Source organism: Varanus komodoensis, unplaced genomic scaffold (assembly GCF_004798865.1).
Source record: "Varanus komodoensis strain SLA01 unplaced genomic scaffold, ASM479886v1 scaffold13_3, whole genome shotgun sequence".
In the NCBI taxonomy this organism is placed as follows: Eukaryota; Metazoa; Chordata; class Lepidosauria; order Squamata; family Varanidae; genus Varanus; species Varanus komodoensis.
Window position 1 is genome coordinate 15004052 of NW_025335409.1, and position 24773 is coordinate 15028824.

Sequence of the window (24773 nt, forward strand, 5' to 3'; positions counted from 1 at the left end):
ACATTATGTCAGCAGTTCCCCAGGTGCTTCTTGGTAAGACATTTATTGTGTAATCACGCAGCCCCTTCTGTGTGTAACTACCTGTGTTATCCAACCATTTTTTTCATCTTGTTCCATACTAGGAAAAAAAAGTCATAGAATCACAGAAAAGAGTTGGAAATGGCCTAGAAGGCCATTGGGTCCAACCCCCTGCTAATGCAGGACACCACGTTACACCATCTCACTCAGATGGCTGTCCAGTTGCATCCTGAATGCCTTTACTGAGAGAAAGCCCACAACTTCCCTGGGTAATTGGTTCCACTGTCATACTGCTCCAACAGTCAGGACATTTTTCCTGGTATCTAGTCAGAATCTGGTTTCCTGTTGTTACCAATTGCAGCACCCCAAAACACCCCAAAAGTAATTGGCCAGAGGAAGGCCAAATAGTAAAAACACCACAGTTATACTGTCCCAGAAGGGAGGGCAGATATGAACAAAATGAACTTTGTGTAACGCACAGCTAACACGCTAGCCTGAAACTGGTTCTTGCCACCATGAAAGTTGCAAATGTGCAGGGATTAAGAACATGGCAAGCCTGTGTGAATCTCGAGCAGGTAAGAAATAGACATGGGATATGTCTGGTCCTTGACAGAAGATTCTTTCTCCAGCATGGGAGGGGGTGCATACATTGATGTATCGATATATTAGATGTGTATTAGGTGACCTAATTGGTTACCTAGGGAATAAAACGCATGTACTGTGGTGCAACTTTTGAGACACTGCTTTGGGCTGAATGTCCCCTTTTGTCTCCCTTTATTCTATAGTGCACTAGAATAAAGCTGATTTTGGCTCTAAGTCTCGTCTCAGGCTCTGTTTGGCTCGGGTTTGGGCTCCACCTGGGTTTGCCCCAGCTGTTGACTGGCTCAGTCCAGTAACACTGTAACAAGTATGTAATTCCCTGTCCTGTACTCTGGAATGATTGAGAAGACATCTTGTCCTTCCTCTTTTTGACAGCCTTTCAAATACTCATGCTACTGTATCTCCCCGCAGTCTTCTCAAGGCTGAATATGCCCAGTTTTTTCAATCCCTCCTCATAGAACTTTGTTTCCAGTCCCTTGGTCATCTTCGTTGCCCTCCTCTGAACTTTTTCCAGCTTGTCTGCCTCTTTCTTAAACTGGGTTGCCCAGAATTGGGTGCAGCACTTCAGATGAGGCCTAACTAGTGCTGAGTAAGGGGAACTAGTACTTCACATGATTTGGAAGTGACATTCCTATTAATGCAGCCTAATATAACATCTGCCTCTTTTGCGACTACCTTATTTGCTGGCTCACATTTAGCTTGTGATCTACGACAATACTTTGAGGAAAAGATGGGAAAGCTGCACGATGTCTTTTGATAGGTAGCATGAGAAGTCTTATGACCCTTGAAGGAAGCAAGGCAGAGTTAGAGGAGGCAGCGAAAGCCACGAAGCACACCATTGTCTCCTCCATCGCCTAAGTGCCATCGCCTCCCGTTTGCCACCGGAGGCAACTGCCTGGCCTTGCCTAACGCAGCGTCAACCCTTCGCGGAAAGCGCAATCTCTTGAGCTGCGCTGCTCCCTGGGGACTCTCCTGAGACGAGACAGCTTGCTGAGCAAAGACTGGGAGGGGGGGCGCGGGAGGGAAAAGCCCCGCCCCCAAATTCTGAGGTGAGTGTAGGGTTCAAAACGGATGATCCGCAAACCCAGCCATGTCTGAACAGACACCCCCGTCCATGAAAGCGGCAGGAACGAACGAAGCACTCAGGTGTCTCTGCGTTTGGGTGTCTGTACATGCGCAGGAAACCGACGCTCCACCGAACAACACGTTCTTCGCGCAGCGACCACGCCGAGGGTCCTCTTTGAAGGCCGCCAGCGCCCCCTGCAGGCCGCGGGAGGAACCGCCCCCTGCGCCGCAGGGAGAGTTTCGGAAGCTCCCGCTTCCATAGAGCTGCCATAGAGCCCGAGTGGTAGAAGGGCACTCACTTCCGCTCCTTCTTCTCTCCTCCGTTCTTGCCGCTTCCTGGAAGAGAAGGGTAGGCGGGGCATGCTGTGCCGAGCTGCGTTTGGATTGGCCCGTGTGACTGACATCGCGTGCTCCCTCCCCCCGGCCTCTCACGTTCCGGAGATTTCAGTGGCGCTGCGGAGCCTGCCAGCCGTGCTGCTTAGCGCTGCTCCCCATCCGGCTCAGGGGCGAAGAGGGGCAGGCGGTGGTGCGGCCGCAGCCGCCGGGCTCTCGCGGAGGCGGTGGAGATGCGGCTGGACCGGTGAGCGCGGAAGGCTGAGAGGTAACGTGCGCCTCTCCCGCCGCAATCTCCCCTTTCCCTTCCTCCTCCCCCCCGCCCCCAGCAGTCCGTGCCCCGAACGCCTCTTCCTTCCCTCTATGTCCCCGGCACCAAGGCGGAACACGCACACACGGTTAGGGAGATCTGGGTGGTTCCTGCATTGGGGTGGCAGTATCATCTTTCCTGAGACGTCCCGGCAGTGAAATCTTTCCCTCGATTTCAGAAGTGACATTTCACACGTGACGCTGAACGCGCCTCTTTGTGTGAGGCACGTGTGGATGTTGTTCACGCGGACTGGCAAGCACGGGGAAGCGGCTCCTTGCAGTCGTTGATGTCTTCCATCCAAAGTAGGGCATGCACAACACGTTGTGGACCATGTGTGAAAAATACCTTTGGTCAGTTTTAGATGTTAGTGGCTCAGAGGTCCTCTTGTGCTGTTTGTGCCATGTGTGGATGCTGCTAAGGAAGGGCAGAATTCAGAAGTGATCCTCTTTTAAAGTTTAAAGTAAGTTGGAACTGATGCAGATGTCTATATTTGCATGTTATGGTTGGTTTAAGTGACAGGTGCGAAACACCCTTTAAATTGGTTTGCAATGTTAAATATAAATCTCACAGGGACTAGAATATACATTTTATTCAAGAATAGCTTTCTTGTGGCTTTTATCTTGCATTTATGCCATTCTCAGGGGAATATGCAAATAGCCCAATGGAGATTCAAATGTGCCGAAGTTTCCAGTCTGAAAATGCACTTGAAATGTTTTGTCTCATGATAATGCTTGTACACATGCTTAGATGGAAAAGTTTAGTTCCATAAGTCCTGGTATATGGCAAAGGAACAGTTGGAGTTGTAGGACTTTTTTCTGTCCAGACATGCAAAAGATTATGCCCTAAGTGATGCATTCCAAATTAAAATGGAGAGGGAGCATTCCTTACTTTATTGCTGTAACAGCACTGCATACCTTGAAATATGTGTATGACCTGTAAACTGTTTGATCCACTTTTATCAGTCATTTTCTTGGTGCATTTATAATGCAGAATTTACCGAGATTGCTGATTTCTTCCCCTTTTCCCAGGCCAAAATATCTGTATTGTCTTCCATCATCTGCCTGCCACTATCCCCTTTCTTCTTTGCATGGACCATTGCATGATATAAGAGTATATGGAAGGCTGTATTATAATTTGTTATTATTACATTGTATTTCTATCCCACCTTCTTTTTTTCTTGTGAGAAACTCAAGGTGGCTTACATAGCTCCATTTTATCCTCACAACTAGAACAACAACCCTGTAAGGCACATTAGGCTATGAGTGAGTGACTGGGCCAAAGTTGTCCAGTGAGCCTCATGACCAAGCTAGGACTAGGACCTACATCTCCCAGGTCCCCAGTCCTGCACTCAAACCACTACACCAGCATTGAGTAACATAAAGGGTTCCTGAATCTACTGACTGTAGAGGTTTAGTTGGTGGTTAGGCTCAATATACTATTATTCTCCAGGTAGATCTCAATTCTGATATTGAAGCAATAAGGCCATATTTCACTCTCACAATAAAAATGTTTGCTGTATGGTAGTTAAACAAATGTGCATGTGTGTGCGTACAGACATTTAAATAAGCCCTAGACTTACAGTACAATTCTGCTTAAGTTTATTCGGGAGCAAATTCAGATTTTTAAATAGGCATTTGTAGGATCAAGCTCTAAATTCTTTCTTGATCATTCTGTTCAGTTTATTTGATATTAGCACAATTTCAAGTGAGTCTGTGATTAAATGTCGAGGTCTCAAGTGCCAGGGATGCCTTGTTTACACATATATACAGCATAGAATGGGGAGAGATAAGAGCTAAAGAACAGCTGGAAGTGTGAGACAGGCACACCTCCTCCTCCCTTGGAGTTGACTGCCAGAGGGCTCAAACTTACTGAATGGTAATCTGGCAGTTGCTGATAGGCTACAGTGAAAGAGGTGTGTCTTAAGCACTCAGGTCAGATTGCTGCAGAACAGGTAAGATTGCTGCAGATAACTATTTGACATCAAAGATGAATACGTTACTTTCCTGAACCCCTATAGCTCATGTAACTTTTTACCACCTTTTAAGAGGTACCTTTTACTACCTTGCTGTTTTACTGCCTGCCAGTTGCTTTGCTTATTAATGCAAATAGCTATATTAGAAAGGGGAAAAAGTGTTTATGTTTGGTGGAAACAGAAAGATTACAGCCCAGTCTTATCTTCTGTTGCCATTGCAGGATGGCAGCCATGGCAGCCTTTTCTCTTGAACTGAAATTGGCCTTTCAAACTTTCCCTGCTCTACTTTCTAGGTGGCTCAAGCTTTCACTAGGAAAACCAAACCATGACTGTGGCAGCCTTGTGTTGCTTCCTACCCTCCTAGAGACATGCACACATGCATATGCACTGCATGGCTCCTTTCCTCAGCTCAGGACCACCTGTGGCTGATGCTGTTGTGAGGATGAATATGGACTCATGGTGCAAGGAAGATATTTGTCCTCTTGCAGTGTGGCAGAGAATCTAAGACATGGTTTCATGTAGTGCCACCAGAATTCAGTAGGGCAGAAACTTGTGCCACAATTTAAAATGACCTTAAGATTCTGTGATCTGTGGGCTTAGATTGCTTTAGAATAACAGAATGAGAGAGGAATGGGGGCAGCATAAATCTCTCTTGCACCCAACTAACATTAATCATGACTAAGTCCCAATTGAACAATTGAAATAAAACCAATTTAAACTCCATTGCTTTTAATGAGAGTCATGACTAACTTTAGGATCACAGCCCTTGAACCAGAACCAAAAGTTACAGTTCTACTGCTTATTTGAATGTTTCCATTAAAGTTGTCAAAGTTTCTAGCTATCCAGGATAGACTTAGAACACTAGTGCATTTCTGTCCTCTTCCCAAGTCAAATCACAACCTCTTTTCTTCAGTCCAGGTTTCCCCTGGTTACTGGCAACCAGAGCTTTCTTCCTAAAAAAAAAAAAAAAAAAAAAATGCCCTGTTTTGGAATCCTTCTAATTGTGGGCTTTGTTTCATATTTTGGGACCCTAATGTCTTAAGCATTTTTTCCTCTTCTCTAACATATGGTACCAGCTTTCCCACAAATTTAGTAATCTTCATGATCTGTATATTTACAGAAAGGCTGTGGAGAGACTATTGACTTCTTAATGCAAGTTTCCTTGTATTGTTATCCATTTTCAAGCATCTCAGAACTGGAGTGCAATTGCAACTTTCTAAAAAGACTGTCTTGACACAGAAGCAAATGTGATTTAGATGAGACGCTTTTCACAATGTATCAACTAACATCCCTCTCCTGGAGCTGAGCCTTTTGATAGCACCACCTTGTCCAAAAGCTCACCCACTTTTAAAAGTATTTTAAAAGTACAGCACAGGTCGTTCATGGGCATGAACAACTAGATTTGTGTATGAGTTAGGCAGCATAACTCCATACATGAGGAAGTTAGTCCCATTGTGTTAAGTGGGGCAAAATCTTGGGTAAGTAGCTATAGGATGTAGATTTAGGGTGGGCTCATGCAGTGGGACCTCCTGCTGCTTTAGCCACCTGGCAGTACCCCAGGCTTCTGAGCAGATTGCCATGGGTACAGGGAGAAAAGAAGCCCTTTCTGCCAGCTGTTCCCTTTACTGTTCATTTCTTTAATGTGTGGGCACTTGCACTGTGTGTACTTGCCAAATACAGCAGTAGCTCCTTCAGGAATCTGTAGGAAGGATCTGTAGATCTGGAGCTAGGATAGATTTTTCTGTTCTACCTGCAGTGCAATTGGCACTAAAATGGACACTTGTAAATGTGAACTCCTTGTCATTCATAGTTATGGATACCCTTTTAATGAATTAGTAAAAATTATTATTTCTTTCCACCTTCCTCGAACTTGCTAGCCATTCCCAATAATCACACAGGAGTCAAAGAGTTACCTAGGTAATATATTTTATTGCTGACAGGCTTCCAGTGTAAGTGTATCTCAATCAGCATGGTGTATTCATAAACATACACAATACTCTAGTTCTTACCTTTTTTCATTATAGTTAAAACCATCCCTTTCTCTGTCCCTCTTCATTCTTGTTTTGCCCCACCCACCTTTCTTCTCTTGATATATTTTAGCTGTTTTTACTTAGCATAATTCAGCCTCCTTTGTCCTCATCCAGCTTCAATATTTCCATGTGCTGTCATTTAAACATGCTGTCAAAGAAAGTTAAGTGTCGAAGCATACCATCCTAGCTATGTTTGGACTTAAAAAGAATCTTGCAGCTTCCAGCCTCTTAGCTGGGAAATGCTAGAAGTTGTAGGACTATTGTTCTGAATATGCCTAGGCTTGCACCCTAGAGCAGCCTTCCCCAACCTGGTGCCCTCCAGATGTTTCGGAGCACGGGGATCATCCCTAACATTGTTCTGATGGGAGTTACAGTTCAAAACATCTGGAGGGCATGACTTTTTCAGGGTTGCAAGGCTGCTCTGAAAGACATGTGTCAGAATTTTCCTCAAGAGTCAAGAAGGATTCCAACTCAAAGGACCTTTTGAAACCTAACCAATTTGTGTCAACACTCTCTTGCTTCAGAATCTCTGCCTGTGATCCTCTCATGTTCCATCCTGTTGAATAGAAACTGCGAGAGAAACAGAAGATTGAGGTAAGATTGTTCATGTGCTAGCTTCTCTTTTTTTAATCTTGTGCTTTCATGAGTGAAATTGTATTTGGGTTTTAATGTGTTTGAATTTCCAAGGGAATTTCAAATAAAGTGCTTTTAAGCCCAGCTTGGTATCCGCAAATGGGAGAAGCAAATGGTGGAATTTGCATAATTCATGGCACACTTTGAAAGAAAATAAAAGCTTTTTGGATTGTGAAGCCTAAAATAGAATGATGGTCTGTGGGAGACTTCATAACTGCTTCATTATAGTCTGAATGCATGTAAGGCAGAAGCCATTTCATTATTATACTTGAAATCTTATATTCCGGTTGGAACCACACATTACCTTGGCAAACAAGCATTCATAGTCCACGCTTGGTGGTTAACATTAATGTCAGAGTGAGATGAGAGCATATTTGTAAGAAGAACTCAGGAGAAAATGGGAGTGCATGAGCCATCCCTGTTCTCCCAAAGTCTTTCCTCCCACAAGGCTACTTTCCACCAAGCAGTCTTCAGAAAGGGAAATAAGTAAGGCTATTGAAACAGATCCAGAGGATAAGGGCCAGGATCAATGTGATTTTACTAGGGATAAGTGAATCTGGTAATTTGAGTTTCCTATTTTCCCAACCCTAAGTTCACCTTGTTCCATTTCTACATCCCTTTGTGTGTGTGTTTTTAAAAATCAGCATGAAAATGTGTATGCATTTTCCTGCATCCAACCTAAGCACTCTTTGTGCCCTTTCTCCTAGTATGTGCATTTCTTGCAAACAGTTTGTCCTAATAGAATGCATTTTGTACATAATTTTTACAAATATATACTTTTCTGTGTGCACTTTTTCCTAATTTATTCAGTATGGTAGATATTACTTGACAGGAAAACTGCATCTCAGGCTTTGGAAAAGCACAAATATTGAAGTAGCATTGTCTCAGTTTGCATATTGGTTCAGGTAGTGCAAATTAGATTGGCATAAGTGAAAAGGAGGAAATGAAGATTCCGGACACTCTGGGACAAATTCCATAACTGTGGCTAAAGGGTTCACACTGCCTTATTCCACAGATGACACTTGATCAGTCAGTGCTGTGTCACCTCTGCTCAAAAAAGCTTCAACTAAACATGATTTGTGCACAGAGTTCTGCGTAACGCTTTGGCAGAGCAGTTTTCTGTAATGTGTACTCAGCTGCAAGGCAGACAGGCACAGTGGCTTCTTCAAGCAAAAGAAGATATTCACTCATGAGCCCTGTGATTCTAAAGGCGCATGATTTGACATGTGCTGCATAGACTGATAGCTCTCTGCCAGAGTATCAGCACATGTTGCTTGGAACATCTCAACACACTGAGAGTGTCACTGATGATCACTCTGCTCAGGTTCTTCTGGACTGTGCGCGCTCATGCTTCTCTCTGCTGAGCCTGTTTTACGCTTTTGTTTTATGTTGTTGCTTTTTAAAGGACTATTTTGTTTTTTAGCATTGTAAGCTGCCTTGTGCACTTCAAGTGCATTGGATGGTTAGTGTATACATCTGTGTTTTGTGCTTATTTTTTCTGGTTAGTTAAAAAGGGAAAAGGTCCTAATGGATCCCTCCACACAGTTCCCACTGAAAACATGACTGTTGGGCACTCTCTTTTACTCCGCTGCAAAAGCTCTCTTCCCACTAGGCAATCTCAGTTTTGGAAGCCTTCTGTTTGCCTCACCCTGCCGAGCCATGGTGTTGGTTGCATGCAGTCAAAACATCACACAGTAGGCGTATTCAGCATCTTACTGGAGCTGTACCTGTTTCCATCTCTTAAGTTGTGGCTTATCCAGCATCATCAATCCTAGTTAGGCTGCATGGAATAATCCGCTGTGCCTTTTTGCATGACCCCAAAGTGTGCTTTCCTGTGTTATTTGCTAAATAAACCAAGAGAGTTGCTCACTTAAAACAGAGGAGATTTTCAAAAGGAATGAGGTGGTCATATGAGTCCCAAACATATTTAATCTTGGTTTAATCTTGTGTTATGAGTGGTGATAGTTTAGTAGTTAATGCTAATATTTTGTAGTAAAATGCATTTTTGGTTCTGTGACTTTATAGAATCACAGTTTTTAAATCCTAAAGAATTTTCGGATCATTCTATCAGTGTGTTTCAGGCCTTGCAAAAAGGATTCTTTTTCACTGCTGTGAAGGGGCATTTGTCACGTACTACATTAGGGAAATACTCTTTTCAATACAGGGTGGATTTATGAAGGAAGACATTGAGGGATCTGCTGAAGATGAGGCGACTGAATCGGAAGAAGACCTTGAATTTAGTGAAAGAGTTAGATGCCTTTCCCAAAGTTCCTGAAAGCTACATAGAGACCTCAGCAAGTGGAGGAACAGGTGAGCCCTGCTTTCCATGCATGTTTGTCATGAGAAAGACCCGCACTACCTCCAAATGTTTTGCTGTACTAAATGTGCAATCCTATGCATATTTAGACAAAAAAGGTCCCACTTTTCTAGGACTTCTTCCTTAAGTCATGCTAAGAAAAAAGGTAAATGCTGATCCCTAATTTTGCAAGGATGGTATGAAAACTGAGCAGTCAAAACAGGAAGAGGAGACGGTCAGGAATCATACTTCAGGGATCACTGCTGTGATGGAAACCCGCCTGTTCTTTTTGGCAAACCAATAAATACCAGGAAGGCTCCAGTCAGTGGTGAGAACCAACACCAACAGACTGTAGACATGGTACTACATCATTGTTTGTTAAACCCATATATTACACAATGTTTGCATAAAGTGTGCATCATAAATGTTTTCAGAACTAACATTTAAAGCTTTCACCACCATTTGATCCTGGAAAAAACATTATATTAAGTTTCATTGGAATACACAAAATGTATATATTAAATGCTGATAACATTAATTGGTTGTTACGTTACAAATACACCATGAAAACAGGCTTGCGAATACTTGTACTTTTGTTATGCAAACATTTATTATGCATACTTTGTGTAAAAATTGTGTAATATATGGATCCTGCATAATTATAAGTTAAACAACTTTTTCTAGTGTAGTGGTTGTTTTTGGTGCTTCTTTCAGCAGTACTCCAGTTTTATTACAATTAAAGAAACTCAATTAGGACTAAGGGGCAACATATATAAATGCAAAAATAAATACATAAATAAATGCCATTTATATTCAGTGTAATTTTATTTATTTTAATGTCAGTCTCTTCCAAGGAACTATCTATATGATATATGTAACAAACACACATGGACAAACTCAATTTATCCTCACAACAACCCTGCAAGGTTGGCTAAGCTGAGAGAAAGTGACTGGTTCCATCTAAACCAGAAGGCATTGTGGCTATCTCCAGGGCTCCCTAATCTAGCAATCTGGAGAGTATCTGAGCTGCAAACCATTACCTACTACTCCAGCCTACAAGATGTGTGTTTTTCATTGCATTTTGTATAAAGTTAATTTACACAGAGTAATTTGTATTGGACCATGTTTAGAACATGGACTGAAGCCATAGATACAAAGCAATCTAATTTATTAGCTTTATTTTTCTTGAGTTTAGTGCAACAAAACTCAAAAAGAGGACCCTGTGTTATTTTTTTGCCCCAAATGCACCCTAGCTCTTGCTCCAGAAATATTGGAAAAATGCAATACCTTTAATGGGATTTAAATACCATAATTTTATATTTTGATTGGAGTCCTTGCAAAAATTTAAAGACAATAGGATACATTTCCTTACTTTATTTAAATTTAAGAAAAAATGAAGGTACTGAAAACTGTTGATATATTGATACATTTTAGCAGTTCAAAGAACTGCGTGATATGTTGACAGCCACTTTCTGTAGCTTTAAACTGCCAAGCCTTCCTGATATTATGTTTGGAATTAGTATCTATTCATTTCTTGTAATGGAGGAACAGTTTCCCAGGGAAAAGAAAGCACTGGGGAATTTTTCCATGGGGAGTTCTTCAGCGTGACTGCATGGCCTTCTTCCACCTGGGGCCCTCCAGATGTTTTTAGACTACAGCTCCTCACATTCCTGGCCACTGACTGTGCTGGCTGGAGCTATGGGGAGTTGGGGGCTGAACCATCTGGTGAGCCCCAGCTTTCTGGAGGCTGCAGTGTCCACCTTTGCCCTGCAGGTCAGACTCTGCATTGCTGGCAGGAGAGGAGCCTTGCCTGCATTTTCAGCCCTGTCAAAAGGTAGAGAAGAGAAGCTTCAAACACAAGTGATGTGTTAATGTGCCAAGCATGCAGTATGCACTGCATTATCTGATTTCCCTTGTGAATTTTCACTGATTCTACTTTCATGCTAACCTTTTAATTTTTTTTTTAAACTCAGTTTTTCTTTCATGATTTTTCCACAGTTTCTCTCATAGCATTTACAACCATGGCACTCTTAACCATAATGGAGTTTACGGTATATCGAGATACCTGGATGAAATACGAATATGAAGTAGATAAAGATTTTACTAGGTAACTTTTTTCCTTTCATAAACTTGTGTTGGTTTGTGTGGACCTTTTTGTTTTCGTTAGAAACATCTTGGCTCTCTTAAGGAAATAACTTTCCAATGTCCATATTAATCTGTGATGCCTCGGTAACAACAATGCCCAGGTGCTTAAGATGCTGAAAAACAAAATTGTTACCTGTCTCCAGGGTAAAGAAGGAAAGAAACATGCTTACCTTTACTGTAGGAGGCATTGAAATATGGTAGAATCCACACAGTTATTGTGATCCAAACTCTTAAATGGGGTGCCAGACTGACACTTTTCCTAGGGCCAGTTCCTTTGCAGCCTTGGCAGTGAGGCACTCATTTCTGTGCAGCTGCATCCCATTGCTCTCCAGGAATGCCCAACACAGGTCCGGTGATTGATTTGGATGCTTCGGATGTTACTCATTGCCCTTCTGCCCTGAGCTGGTGATCACATCCGGTGCCTGAACCTATGTGGTTGCTTCTAATACCTTTAAGTATCTTTAGCAACCAGCGTGTGTCCCAGCCATAAAAAGCAGCTTCCTTCCAGTTGGGCAATGTATATATCATGGTCCACAGACACAATGTTGGGGACCTCAATTTTAAAACAGTCACTTGGGTCTGTTCTGTTCCCAAGTACACTCAGGATGGGTTGCAAAGACACACACACTTACCCCACATACATGTATCTCTTTAAGCAGAAAAGGCAAGTTTGCTTTCTTTCTTTTCTTCCCCTTGAGAATAAGAATGCAAGCAGAGATGAAGCAAATGAAGTTGTTCATATTCAGGTAGCCCTAATTAAGGCTTTCTATAAAGAGCAGCTACAGTATGAAGCTTCAATTTTGTAGTTTTAATTGGCCTCAAAGGAAAACACTTGGCATTTGACAGCACTCCGTATCAAAATAAACTGTCTAGCAATGGTTTGTTTATAAAGTACTAAGCAAGCCATTCTTGGAGGTGGGGCCCAGAGCCAGCAGATTTTACTTGATGTTTTGGGGAGATCAGGAAAATCATCCTTGTGCCCGCAGGAATGTTCATTCATTGTACTTTTAGGGCAGTGACCACATCCCATCTTCTAAACAATTAAGGAAAACGGGACATTTATTGTTCAAGATCCTTAGGGCACAGTCCTGTGCATGTCTAGACGGAAAAAAGGCCTGCGACTCCCAGCATGCCCCAGCCAGCCATGTTGCCATGGGAGGTGTAGGCCTTTCTTCTGTCTAAACATTGTTGGGTTGAGTCTTTGGGTTGCTGTAGTTACATATCTAATGCTGTAGTTACATCATTCCTAACATATAGCACAAGTAGATTCTTTCTTGGAAGATTAAGAAAGCTTCAAAGTGAAGAGAGACTTTGGTGAAGCCCACCAGTGCATTATTGTATTGGTTTTATCTCTTTGAACCTGCCTTGAGTCTTTCTGGCTTCACTTTCTTACCTTTAGCCCATGCCTTTCTTAGTATATGTTCTGCACTTGTTCAATTGTGTATCAATTGTTATATGGTGCATACAATTATTGTATGTTATACAAACTATAGCACAACAATTGTGAAGTTGACTTGTCATATGTCTCTTTTTTCTAGTAAATTAAGAATCAATATAGACATTACTGTTGCAATGAAGTGCCAATGTAAGTATCCTGATGCAATGCAGGTCTTTTTTGTTAAAGTATTTTTATTCTGCTCCATTGTCAAAAGGTCTCCTGGACCAGCTGCCATTTAATTCAAACAAGACACTCTTTGCCTCACAGGCTTACCCTCTAAAATGACATAACACAAAAGGACAAAGGAATGGGGAGGGAGGAGGAGAAAAAGTAAGGCTTTCAGTAAGGCAGAGGGAATGACACTGGGTTTCTCTCTCATCTCCCTCAGCACAGTTTGGTTTGCAGTTTGAGATGACTGTTCTGACATTTCCATCATTTCATATAATGTAAATAAGATTGATGCCAAGAAGTCATCTCTATGTTAAGCTATTCCCTGGGGCAAATGGGAAAAATAGGATGCAGCATATAAACTGGAGTAAAAATCATGGCATCTGTTGGTCTCTGGCAATCTTCTTCTGAACATCTTGAAATGTGCTGTGCTTATTTGCTAATCACAAGTGCTGACAATAGCCTGTAATAACAAGCAGTGCAATGTGTTGTTAACTTGGAAGAAGCGGTGGCATTCCCTAAGTGCTCATTAGCAAGAAATGTGCTGTTTGCATGCCCTCTGTTTTGACATGCTGCAGTGATGTTCACATGTGCATGCTGGTGGCATAGCTAGCTGTGATAGATTGAGATCACATTAAAAGCAAGAGAAGGAAGAAACCAGCCTTTTGGGGGCTCGGCTCAAAACAAAAACAGATGAAAAAAGCAGTAGATATCCATTGTGAAGGCCTGTCATCTTAACTGTCTTTTCAACTTTGGGAACAGATATTGGCGCTGATGTGCTGGATTTGGCAGAAACAATGGTTGCCTCTGCAGATGGGTTAGTTTATGAACCAGTAAGTTTACTCCATGTTATTCATAAAAGATGCACTCATCCACTGGCTTACCATGTGCACAAACATGCCAAGGACACGACACTTTCTGTCCCAAACTGTTCTTTTTTTATCTGTAGTAGTTGAAGTGGAAATGTGCAAAGCAGTATTGATAGGTTTCCATATGCACAGTGCTTTGCTGAATAGCATAAAGAGAAGATGCATCCCTGCCCCAGTAATCTTACAATCCAGATTTAGACTGGGGCATGGGAGAAAAGAGGGGAAGGAAAGGTTGCCAAGGAATGAATATGGGCACATTAGCTTAGCAGGCCACTAATATGGGACAAAGACCTCCTTCTATTTTTACGTGAAGGGGCAGGAATCTTTCCTTCCATGATCATCGTTATGCCAACTTATCTCAGGATTCAGGGGCCTGTTGTGACAGCTTCTGTTGACAGACTTTACATGCTTTTCACAACACAGTTATAGTGTGCTTCCAACTGGGCCAAAGTTCTCACCAAAGTGGTTGGCAATGCAGCAACTGTTAGTGTGGGCCATAAGCAAAGTAAAAATCTCTGAAGACAAGAGCAATGTAATTGTGGGACTGAAAATGGGGAGTGCACAGAATAATAAAGCCATCAACTACTTACCTCATATGAGAAAAGACAAAAAACCCTTCCATTTTATTGATATACACTATTAAGGTTTATTTATTTAAATATTTGTATCCCTTCTATTTATTTATTATTATTTATTAAAACATTTTTATGCCGCCCCATTCGCCGAAGCCTCGGGGCAGCTTACATCAATAAGTTAAATAATTAGAGTCATAAATTAAAAATATAAACATTAGAATAAAATACATACGATATAAAATAAGCCGCCCTGGCCAGATAAAATTCAATAAAATTAACATTTAAAATGCTGCTTAAATAAAAAGGTCTTTGCCAGGCGCCGAAAAACAAATAACGACGGCGCCAAGTGGACCTCTCTGGGGAGCACATTCCATAACTTAGGCGCCACCGCTGAGAAAGCCCTCCTCCGAGTACCCACCCTCCTAATTTCTTTCACGGAGGGTTCCCGGAGAAGGGCCTCTCCCGCCGATCTCAGAGGGCGGCTGGGCATATATGGATGTAAGCGCTCCTTCAGGTAACCAGGACCCAAGCCGTTTAGGGCTCTATAGGTCATCACCAACACCTTGAATTGAGCCCGGACTTCAATGGGAAGCCAGTGAAGCTGACGGAGAACTGGAGTCATGTGAACATAACGTTCAGTCCCCGTCAGTAGCCTGGCAGCTCTGTTTTGAACCAATTGAAGTATCCGGACCATCTTCAAGGGTAGCCCCATGTAGAGCACGTTACAGAAGTCAAGACGGGAAGTCACCAGCGCATGTGTCACTGTTGCGAGGCAGTCGTACTCCAGGTAGGGGCGCAACTGATGAATCAGCCGAAGCTGGATGAAAGCGCTCCTTGCCGCTGCTGTTACCTGAGCTTCCAATGAAAGCTCTGGGTCGAGGAGCACTCCCAAGCAAGAAGGAGTGCAACCCCGTTCAGGACAAGGTTCAATTCACCCTCTCCGAAGCCCGATCTGCCAACCAACAGGACCTCCGTCTTGTCTGGATTGAGCTTCAGTTTATTGGCCCTCATCCAGCCCATTACCTCGGCCAGGCACCAGTTCAGTACAGCCACTGCCTCACCTGGATTGGTGGAAAATGAGAGGTAGAGCTGGGTATCATCAGCGTACTGATGGTTCTATATCAGAGATGGGTTTCTAGACAGCTTATGAAAGATCAAAATCCTAACAGTGCATTAGATAAATTAATTTTCAATATATAAATATATACCATAAAAACAATTCAAAATATAGTTTATCGATCAATCAGAATTAAAATTCTAATCTGCTAAATCAGTACATGGAGTGATATTTTGTGCTGCTTCTATTGCATTCTTGTCTCCAGCAGCCTTAACAATGAATAGTAGCTGGTATAAGTGAAATGCTGAAGTACTTTCAGCAACTTTCTTCAAGAGAATATTTCAATATAAAGAATGTTCACATTAATTAGCAGAAATCTACTGTCTTGGGAACTTCCATATCTCAAGGTAGTGAAAGCTGCTTATACCTTGGAGACAGTTCATGTTTCAATTTAGTAGTGGTAGATATTTGATGATCTTCTTAGAGTGTTTTGCCTTCTGGGTGAACAAGTATGTTTGAATATTTACCTTGGGGTTAATTATCTGTCTTCCACCTTTATTGCAGGTAATATTTGAACTCAGTCCCTTGCAAAGAGAATGGCAAAGGTAATAATCCAAGAGCAATGCAATGTACAAATGGGGTGCTGCATGTGTGTGCTTGAGTGTGTATGTGTGCTAACTTATAAAGAGTTGAATCCTCTAGTTAGAATGAAAAAATTGAAATAAAGACCTCACAGCGTGCATTGGTGCTGTTTTGCATTTTGGGTAATCTCGAGTCATTGCTGAGGATATAGACTGTACATGTTGGCCTTTTCATGTCCAAAATTCTTCAGGCCAGCTTTATATTCAGAAAGGGCATCTTACCTTTACTTCCTTATATTTAAATGGGTGTCACATTCCTGAAGACAACTCAGCCAGCTTGGTTCTGCTCCTTTTTATTCACTGGCAAGTCTGTTTCCTACTCTCCATGCACACATTTCTCTGTTTATCTTCCTTTTCTTGTGTATGCAAAATTATAAACAAACCCACCAAATTCTTCCATTTTGTGCTTTCCTTGCTGCCCCACATGCTGCCCCTGCTTTTACTCTCATCCCATATGGGGAACATCTGGCCCTTCAGATGTTGGGCTGCAACGCCCCTCAGACCTAGCAAGCACAGTTTCTGCCAAGTCGCAATCCAAGAAAAGAGAGAGAGAGAGAGAGAGAGCCCTAGCTTGTGCAGCTCTGTAGTGTATATTTTAATCTGTTGAAGGCAGCACCATTTTATTTGCTTCTTTGCTCTCCCTCCATCTTGTAGGATGCTGCAGATGATTCAGAGCAGACTGCAGGAAGAACATTCGCTTCAAGACATCATCTTTAAAAGTGCTTTTAAAAGTGCTTCAACAGCGCTGCCACCAAGGTGAGAAGGTGCTTTCCATATGTGATGGGTGACCACCTTTGCTTCCAGCATTTGATTGTCTAGCGGAAAAAGATGTGTTTTAAGAACAATGCCCCTGTTTAAAACCCCTTGCCTGGGGCTTGAAGAGTATCCCCTCACCTGGGCACCCAAGGCAAATAGGCAGTCAGAAAGGAAGCTTTCCAGGGGATGCTTTCTCTTTTTTGTATCATTAGTAACCAAGTCTCTAGGATGGTCCCTTTGGTAGCCTGATCCACACCTCAGGGTTGGACTTACTCACAAACAAGAAAAGACTCAAGCACGTTGTCTAGCTGGGCATTTGCCTCCTGAGTTGCCAAGCTGTGCCTGTTGCCCAGCTGCTCCTTAGAAAAAGGACTGCAATTTTGTCACTTGTCATTATGGTTTGAGCTTGGTAGTAATTTTTCCAGAAAATTGACATGTTTATACGCTTGCTAATGGGGCAAGGAATTGCTCGGTTAAGACTTCTGAAGAATAAAGTAGAAGCCCACTCCTTCCTCCATATGCCATGTTGTGAAGGCCTGAAGGAGAGGTAAAGGGAGAGCAACGATTAAAGGGAGCTTGGTACCCCCAAGCAGGCATGGGCTCCCCTGCCACTGCCTCCTCAAGCAGCTACACAACCACTGTTGATTTTCAGCAGTGGCCAAAAGACCCCCTTTCCATTTTAAAACAAGTTGAGTGTGGAGCAGGCATCTTGCCTCACACAAGCCCACACCAACGCGGGGCTTCCAGAAACATCTCTTTGCATGAGAACAAGGCAAGAACCTTTTAGCCACTGCCAAATTGCTACTGCAGTGTGAATTCTGGGATTAGAGATTTCCCACAGACGAGTGCCTATCATAATGACAGCTGATAAGCTTTTTTATACAGGTCCAGGGAGACTTGAGATCAGGTGCTTCAGGCTCATAAGGAGATTTTTTTCAACATGTTGCACTTAGTGGCACAATAGTTTTCTTTGCTCCTGTGACGCAACAGGCAATTTCTTTTATCTCTTCAGCAGCTGTAGGGTGGAAGTAGAGGGTGATAATGATGACATGCATCTGAGCTGCCAAGAAATTAAAGGCCTGTGAGCAGCTGGCTGTGTCAGTGAGGTGCACAGCGCTGTTTTCAATAGCTGCGTCTTCCTTTCTCAAACAGGGAGGACGGCTCGGTGCAGCCTCCAGATGCGTGCAGAATTCACGGGCACCTGTACGTTAACAAAGTCGCAGGGAACTTTCACATAACTGTGGGCAAGTATGTTCATTTCATTTACTGAAAATGTTATAAACATTTATAACATCATTCCCTCCCTCCTCAGGGTTTTGAGGGTTCTTTTCTTGATGATCAAACTGACAGTGTAATCTCTTTACTTGGAATTAAATCCCACTATGTTCAGCAGAGCTTACGACCTAGTGAGTGTGTTTATGTCTGCAGCCAAATTTGATCCTGTTTTTATGGATCTTGCGCCAGCCTCAGTGTGTGTGTGCTTGAACTTAACTGCACTTGCATTCGTTTTTCTAGCATCATTACAGTTCTTTTTTTCCTACCAGTTTGCATGGTCACTACACAGAGCCCTTCTGACCCATCAATGTGGTATGGAGTAGAGTAGCTTTGAATGATGATGGTACATTTCCACTTCACTGAAGAAGCAAGAGGAGCATCTTTCATGCTGTTTCTTTTCCTCATTCTTTTTCTGTAGTGTTAGTAACCCACCCCCACTTAATAATCCCCACCACCATTTTGCTGGTCCTTTCAAACTTGAGTTATTTAGTTCTCGTCACCTGTTTTTCCTGCCTTTTCTTCATCAACACTTTTTTCCTTCCCTTTCATAAACATACAGTACTTTTTGATTTTTAAGTCCTTTCAGATTTTTCCCTCCTGCTGCCCCCTAAGATCACAAAAACCTTTTATCAATTCTGCCTCAAGTAAATTAAAGGATTTACAGTTCCCCATCAGTTCTCTGTTAATCTGACACCAAGCAAAGTGAAGTCAGTTTCAAACTTGATTTTCATGCTAGTCAAATTTATGTGTCTGTCTTCTTCCCTGTACTAGTGCAGATAAGAGTAGTTGCTGTCAAAGATATACAGCAGCATTCTCCAAGCCAGGGCCCTCCAGATGTGCTGGACTGCAAATGGGAGTTGCTTTTCAACATGCCTGGAGGGCACCAAGTTGGGGAAGGTGAACATCACAGTCTTTCCCATAATAATACAAGTGCAGTGAGAGTCTCATTGACCAATCACCAGTAGAGCTTCTTAAAATGCTTTCACTGAATTGTACTGACAAGTTAAATCAGACAGTCATTTTGCCCTCCTGTCTGAGTGTGAAATAGAGCCATACTGGCGTTAGAACAGAATGTCAATGTATGGTCTATATGGGGACCTGTTAGGAGTTGAATTGCATGTCCCTCTGTATATATGGAGACATGGAGCAGTGGGCAGGGCGGGGGGCAAAATAGCTGTGAGCCTTTGTAAGGAGGTCCTTTTCTTGAAACAGGTGATGTACACTTGAAGAATTCATCTGCTGCTTATTCAAGTTTCGTGGCAGCTGTTGATTTGCTACTGTTGTTTCTTTTCTTCTCTCCCTGTTTTCTTTTTAGGGCAATTCCTCATCCAAGAGGCCACGCACATTTGGCTGCCCTTGTGAGCCATGAATGTAAGTCACCTCTGGTACCTTGCATGGAAACCCTATTAGCAGCAAGAGGCTTCAAGAAATGCACATCCTGTCCTACCTGGGAAGGGACATGTTCCAAGAGTGTCACATGCCTCTTGGAACATGCAGCCCAGTGAGTCAGGCCTAGAGGTGAAGTCAGTTTTTGCAGAGAGGGTAGCATGTAGGTTGCTCATTCATTCATTCGTTCGTTCATTTTTTTGATTTATACCCTCCCTTTTTCCTACAAAGGGTTCAAAGCAGCTCACATCTCCTCCTCCATCTTATCTCCACAACAACAACCCTGTGAGGCAGGTTGGCCTGAGAGTCTGTGACTGGCCCAAAGTCACCCAGTTGGCTCTGTGGCTGAGCGGGGACTAGAACCCGAATCGCCTGAGTCCCAGGCCCATGCTCTTAACCATGACACCACATTGGCTCACCGCACTGGTTAGCACTTTCCCCATCTTCCTCTCCCTCCCATCTCATCTGAGTAAATTTTCCAGCTGGTTCCCTCTATTCAGTTTTTGTCATGTGTCTGGCTATTGTCAACTGCATCAACATTAAACCAGGTGTGCCCTTAAAACAGGAGTGGGAACCCACAGCCCTCTAGATCCCTCACTGGGGAGAGATGCTGGGCAGTTTAGGCCAGAACATCTAGAGGGCCATGTGTGCTCTGCTCCTGTCCTCGTGGCCTGCTGTGGCAGTGGTCCTCCCCACCATTAGTCAGGTAGAGAAGAATGAGAGGTATAAGCATGAAAGATGGAAAGGCAAGTTCATGTGATCCTGTCTCCTGAGCTCAATTTGAGTTGATGGTTTGAACTGTGCCATCAAATATTTTGCAAACATTGTGATATTGTTCAGTTATTTATTTTCATTATGGAATTTGAATTCTGCCCTTCAGGAAGACTTTCCCAGAATGTCTAGTAACTGCAGTTATATCAGAGCAAGGACAGGATTCTGCATCAGTGAAGCTGTTAGTGATTTTTAAAAGCAATTTTTTCCATGTTAAGTCATCCTGCATTAAGATAACCTCTGTTTTTTTCCCCATTCTTGGGGATCACATGAGCTCAGTGGGCTACATCCAGCTTGGGGCTTGCAATGGGCCTTTTCCACCCACTCCTTCCTCTTGCAGCACACTGCCTGCCCCTCAAATCTGCTTTGGAGAGTCCTGCAAGCCAGATGCAGAGGACATCTGCATCTCTGGTGGAATCCGCTTTGCTGGTAGAAGCCATTCTGTCAGGAGACTGACACAGCTGGATTTGACCTTTCATTTTTACTCTGTGTTGACATGTCATTTAAAAAATACAGTAACTATTTTCCAGAAAGCACATAATAATATAATAATAACAGGAAACTTCTTATTGGAATGTACAATTCAAACTTGATTGGCTTAGAACAGAACATTTGAGGATTGTATTTCAGCAGAACTATGAATGGCAAAGTGACAGCGTTACTCTATTCTGTTTTTCAGCATACAACTTTTCCCACAGGATAGATCACTTGTCTTTTGGAGAGCTTATTCCAGGGATTATTAATCCTTTAGATGGTACTGAAAAGATTGCATCAGATCGTAAGTATTTCATATCTGATGATAGAAAAGTGCCTGTGTAGATTATTAATTCAATTTGATGGGGGTGGGGTTGCTTACAGTTTTCTTTGCCATAGGGGAGTCTTTTTTGATTGGTGCCTTGTTTGCTTTGCCTTCAGACAATCAGATGTTCCAGTACTTTATCACAGTTGTGCCAACAAAACTTCACACACACAAAATCTCAGCAGAAACACATCAGTTTTCAGTGACAGAAAGGGTAAGTCGGCCTTAAATAGCTGGTTGCTAACTTGGAAAACACATTTTGGAACTGTAAACATTATTTCCTTTTACTGCTCTGTTTTCTTTGTATCTCTAAAGACCTACATTTTCTTAGGAAGAGACACCAATCAGTACCAATCAATACTAATCTATCTATCTAGGCTAGGCTGCATTTTTCCTCCAAAATAAATGCCAGATCTACCTGAACAGATTTTAAGTTTTCCTCCTTCACATCGTAATTTTACAATTTGTCAGGAAACAGCATTTCAGTCTTCATCTTTAAGTCTTCTCCAGTGTTGTTACTAAGATAGCTCTGAGTATTCTAATTTCTGGCACCTGCAAAACCTAGTCTTTGCATATGCTTGATCTAATATTACAAAATTGTACCTGACTCATTTTTCCTTGCTGCTACTTTCCAGGAAAGAGTAATTAACCATGCAGCTGGGAGTCATGGAGTGTCTGGGATTTTCATGAAATATGACATCAGTTCCCTTATGGTGACAGTGACTGAAGAACATATGCCCTTCTGGCAGTTTTTAGTGAGACTTTGCGGTATCGTTGGAGGAATCTTTTCTACTACAGGTAATAGATTATGTTGCAAAACCCAAAAATCTCAGCAGCAGGAATGTGCAAGTAAAGCAAATTATATACCTTTGAAGCAGAGAGAGGAATTTCAGTTTGTGTGTTTGTACTACAGCTGACATTCTTTTTCTCAGAGCTTGAAATTAGTGGTATCCTTTCGCAAGGTAGGGTATAGTCAGAAAATTCTTAAAGTGGAAGATTTCCAAAGTTATTTATAGTTTTTAGATGTATACACTGCATATCCTTAAAATGGAAACATATGGTGTGGTGCATGTGTTTTCAGACAGGTGCAACATACAAGGCATACTTGTCAGGGGGTTAGAATTGGTTTCCATTTCTTGATAAGAAAATAACAAGATAATAGCAAATGTGTTATTCGTACCTCATAGCTAATCAATACATAACCACAGACTAGTTTTGGAACAAAGCATTAACAATAGTACCCTAAACATCCAAACTGTTCTGTTCTTGCAGGAATTATACATGGCATGGGAAGATTTATTGTGGAAATTATCTGCTGCCGTTTCAGATTGGGATCATCAAAATCTACGTCTGTAGGTGTATTCAGAATAGTATCTGTTTGTGTTTAAGGACTCAGTGTGTGTCATTTGCATGCCAGGAATAAATATTTGTAGACATAATTCTTCAGACCAAGAATAAGAGAGCCTGGTCCTCCATCCACTAGCACCCAAATCCATTTCAATGTCAATATAGACCAGAGCTTTACAAACTATGCTGAACTCATACAGGCTACAAAAAAGCTAGGTTCTGCACTTGTGTTATTTAATTTTAAAATACATTGGTGATTCTCGTGGTCTGCATCTCACAGAAACCAAATGTAGAACCCTCCTGGAGTCTGAATTGACCTTAAGGTCTGCATAGATGTTGTACAACCTTGATTATGAAGAAAACTGAGATGTACTTTCCTTTTTGAAGAGCATGGTTTATGTGGAAATAAATCCCCTAAGCAGACTGCTAGCAGTGAGTAGCGATGAATCGAGAATGGATGTAATGAAAAAGTAATTTTTTTTCTTTCTTTGATAGGTCACACTTCAAGATGGCCACCAGAACAACCATGTACCTCTTATGACAGATGATGCTATGCATTAGCACCTTCTTCAAAAACTGTTTTCCTTTAAGTCCAGTGGAGAAGACATTTTTATAACAAAACATTGTGCAATATGTTAAGACAGTGCTGATGGGCAGTGCAAAAAAAAAAAAAAAATCAAGCCTTTTAAAAAAAACAAAAAACAAATCCTATTTGTGTGACTTGTCTATGCTTTTTAAAAATACAGAAAAAGGCTAAGAAGTTCTATGAGAGCACTCTTACTTCTTGAATCAGCAGGACCACTGTTTGGATATGACTGTAGTTCACAGTCGAATTAAACTGTTTCACAGAATGGACCACTGAAATATCAGGTAGCATTCTGAGTGTTACAGGCTCCCACAGAAATTAATGCACGAAGGAATGAAGTTGGAGGGATATGTAAGCAGGAAAACTTGCAGGACCAGCTTAGGACCAGAAGTTTCCTTGTCATGGAATATAAGATGTATTTATTTCTTTTCCTTTTACATATGTGAGCATGTAAGTGCTAGAAAAAGAATGTGGAAATCCGGGAAATGGAAAAAGGATGCACAGAAAATGAAAGCAGGCTAAAATGTGCTACTGGAAACATAGTTTGGATGCAACTTTGTGCATTAGCTGTTGGTTGTTTTAAACAAATGTGGAAAAAAACCAGTTCTGGCATGTAGCTTTTGTTTTTAAAGAGGTCTTGTCTCTTCTAGAAAGAGAGTGGACAGAGCACAGGGTCATGTTGTATGCAGGTAATTTCATGAATTTTCTATCAATGTGGTAGTTGCAGCCCCTGGAGGCTCCTGAGGGCCAACAGCACAAGGAGCTGCTGGTGGTTGTTTACACCTGGGAAATACAGCCAGGCTAGTGCACTGAACCCCATGAGAATGTATAGGGAAGAGTAGACACAGGTGTCAAATGTGTGTGCATTTTAATTTTCTGTAAGATTTCACAAGCCATAATGGCAAATAGATCAGCTCTCCATGTTGGAACATCTCACCATGGGTAGCCAGCCATGAAGGGTTCTTGTGCCATCTGAACTTGATGGTATGGGTTCAGCAGGGTGGCTTATTTTTCACAAACACATCACCCTGAGAATCCATGGCTTGTTTTAAAGTGCTGTTCTGCCATATGTCTTTGTCCAAAACCATCTATGTCCCAATCAAAAATCCATTAGCTGTTGAAATTAATTTTCTGCAAAAAAGGGGATGATATGTGCCTTTGAATTCCCCAAGCACCTTGAGTTTCAAGATAAAGTGCAGAAAGTGTTACCACTTGTCTACCAAGTGTTGGCAGACAAGGCCAAAAAGAAAAAGAAAAAAGAGGAATTTGCTGGAAAAGGGGTAAATCTCAGCTCCCCCTTTTGTAAGCAAAGGTCACTTGCACACTTGCTTTTCCTTGACAGCTTGGCTTTTGATCGCTATCAAGAAAAAGCCAAATGCTGAAAATCCCCTATTTGGGTACAATAACCAGGCTTGGTACCTGACAACCCATCAGTGTCAAAGTGGGTTGCTGATGTCAAACTGTAGAGTGAGGGTAGATCACTGAAAATCAGGCCATCAGTCCTTCTTGGGGTAATGAATTCTGAAAATGATTATGGTCTACAACCCCTTGCAGGCTGGGGCATAATGGGAATTGTTAGTCATTTTTCTGTTTGAACATGCATAGGATTGCAATTAAAGTGCAGTCTTTTGTTTGTATCATGTGTCCCAATAATTCATTTCTCAGGAGGACCCCAAATTGTACAATTATGAGAAAAGGAGGAA

At 42.1% G+C, this 24773-nt stretch overlaps 1 protein-coding gene across 3 annotated transcripts; it reads left to right on the top strand.

Annotated features, from left to right (window-relative positions):
* Positions 1 to 2114: 2114 nt before the first annotated feature.
* ERGIC2 (ERGIC and golgi 2) lies at positions 2115 to 24707 on the top strand. 3 transcript variants are annotated; one of them, XM_044423301.1, is made up of 15 exons: positions 2115 to 2263; positions 6853 to 6922; positions 9126 to 9271; positions 11256 to 11364; positions 12941 to 12987; positions 13771 to 13841; positions 16074 to 16114; positions 16805 to 16906; positions 18059 to 18154; positions 19497 to 19552; positions 21018 to 21116; positions 21254 to 21351; positions 21773 to 21935; positions 22410 to 22489; positions 22980 to 24707. In XM_044423301.1, the coding sequence occupies exons 3-15, from the start codon at positions 9166 to 9168 to the stop codon at positions 23043 to 23045; spliced, it is 1134 nt and encodes a 377-aa protein (XP_044279236.1). In that variant the 5' UTR covers positions 2115 to 2263; positions 6853 to 6922; positions 9126 to 9165; the 3' UTR covers positions 23046 to 24707. The 3 variants fall into 3 exon arrangements, with proteins under 3 accessions (XP_044279236.1, XP_044279235.1, XP_044279237.1); XM_044423300.1 differs by having other exon boundaries at positions 2127 to 2284; XM_044423302.1 differs by lacking the exon at positions 2115 to 2263 and adding an exon at positions 2525 to 2786.
* Positions 24708 to 24773: the final 66 nt, after the last annotated feature.

Excerpts from the sequence above, each read along its gene's own strand:
- ERGIC2 (XM_044423301.1), top strand. The coding sequence starts at position 9,166 with ATGAGGCGACTGAATCGGAAGAAGACCTTGAATTTAGTGAAAGAGTTA. Across the intron at positions 16,115-16,804 it reads TTGCAAAGAGAATGGCAAAG|GATGCTGCAGATGATTCAGA; the intron begins GTAATAATCCAA and ends TCCATCTTGTAG. Across the intron at positions 19,553-21,017 it reads TGCCCTTGTGAGCCATGAAT|CATACAACTTTTCCCACAGG; the intron begins GTAAGTCACCTC and ends TCTGTTTTTCAG.